The 1,196-nt window shown below is 65.2% G+C and overlaps 1 protein-coding gene across 1 annotated transcript in view; it reads right to left on the reverse strand.

Annotated features, from left to right (window-relative positions):
• Positions 1-152: 152 nt before the first annotated feature.
• DALRD3 (DALR anticodon binding domain containing 3) overlaps positions 153-1,196 on the reverse strand; it is a gene marked incomplete at both ends in the record, with an annotated part of 2,079 nt that continues 1,035 nt past the window's right edge. The window contains 5 exons of the mRNA XM_010020518.1: positions 153-221; positions 439-552; positions 650-708; positions 794-917; positions 1,004-1,086. Of these exons, the coding sequence (XP_010018820.1) occupies positions 153-221; positions 439-552; positions 650-708; positions 794-917; positions 1,004-1,086 (449 nt within the window). The remainder of the gene's footprint in view (positions 222-438; positions 553-649; positions 709-793; positions 918-1,003; positions 1,087-1,196) is intronic.

Here is a 1,196-nt window from a genome sequence, read left to right on the forward strand (position 1 = left end):
CTGGCCGGTGAGCCACGCCTGCCTCTACCCTGCGTACGGTTCCCTGGGGGGCTGGTGCAGGGCTGCAGTGTGCTGCAGGCACCCTAAACCCTGTTCCCCACAGCCGCAATGCAGCCCCAGGAAGGGCTGCAGGGCTGGGACACCCAACTCACCCCCAGGACGTGCACCCGGTTGTAGTAGGAGCTGAAATCCATGCTGAGCTGGATCAGGAACTTGCACACCTGCAAGACAGAGCTGCTGCTGCTACAGTGGGGTCGGGCCAGTCTTGGGCCCTTCCCCGCCCCAAGCACAGCGGAAGCAGCCCCAGGGGTGCTGCAGTCTCACTTGGCATTGCTCCTGCATTGCTCACCAGTGGGCAGCACCCAGCCAGCAGGTAGCCTTGCCCTGGGCTGTGACTGCTGGAGCAGCACCCATGGGTGCTAGGGCACGTGCACTTACTGCCTCTGTGTTGGCTGTGATCCGGATCCCCTTGGTGGGTGCGGGCAGGTGTGCTGCCTGCTGCAGGACTTCAGGGAAAGGCAGGAGATAGTTGAAGAGCAGGAGCCATTCACCCTGGGAAAGGATTGTGTCAGGGAGGGCTGGATCCTCCCAGCCAGCAGCGTCCCTCACCCGAGCCACAGGTCCCCACGTTCCCCTTCTCAGCACTCACCTCTTCCCGGAGGCAGGAGAAGTTCAGCTCCGAGGGTGGTGGCAGAGGTGGGTACGTGCCTGGAAAGGAGGCAGGAGGCTGCTGCTGAGCCTGGGGAAGCGCCGTGGCTCCAGGCGTGAGGAACAGCCCCGCGGTGCTGCTCACCCCGCTCCACAGCCCGCTGGAAGGTGTCGAAGAGCGTGGCCAGCCGGGCACAGTTGTACATCACGAAGGCGCCGCTCTTGGTTCCCTTGGTGGAGATGCTGCTGTCCTGCAGGTCCAGCGTGATCTGAGGGCAGGGACAAGGCACGGTCCAGGCTGCTCCGCTGCTCCCATGGCTCCCCTGCCTTGTCCCCGCACAAAGCACCGTCCCACCTGGCTGCGGTGAGCAGTGCTCAGCATCTCGAACCTGACGGCAGCCGCTGTGAGGGTATCGATCACCTCAGTCCAGGCCTCGTCTGTGGAGAACGCAGGTGGCACCAGCCCAGCGCCCCCCGCACCCGTTCACCAGCACCCCCAGCACCCAGGCGGGAGCCCCCCTCCTGCGCTAGGGAGCTCCAGTGGCAGC

Source organism: Nestor notabilis, unplaced genomic scaffold, assembly GCF_000696875.1.
Source record: "Nestor notabilis isolate BGI_N333 unplaced genomic scaffold, ASM69687v1 scaffold16738, whole genome shotgun sequence".
Classification (NCBI taxonomy): domain Eukaryota; kingdom Metazoa; phylum Chordata; class Aves; order Psittaciformes; family Psittacidae; genus Nestor; species Nestor notabilis.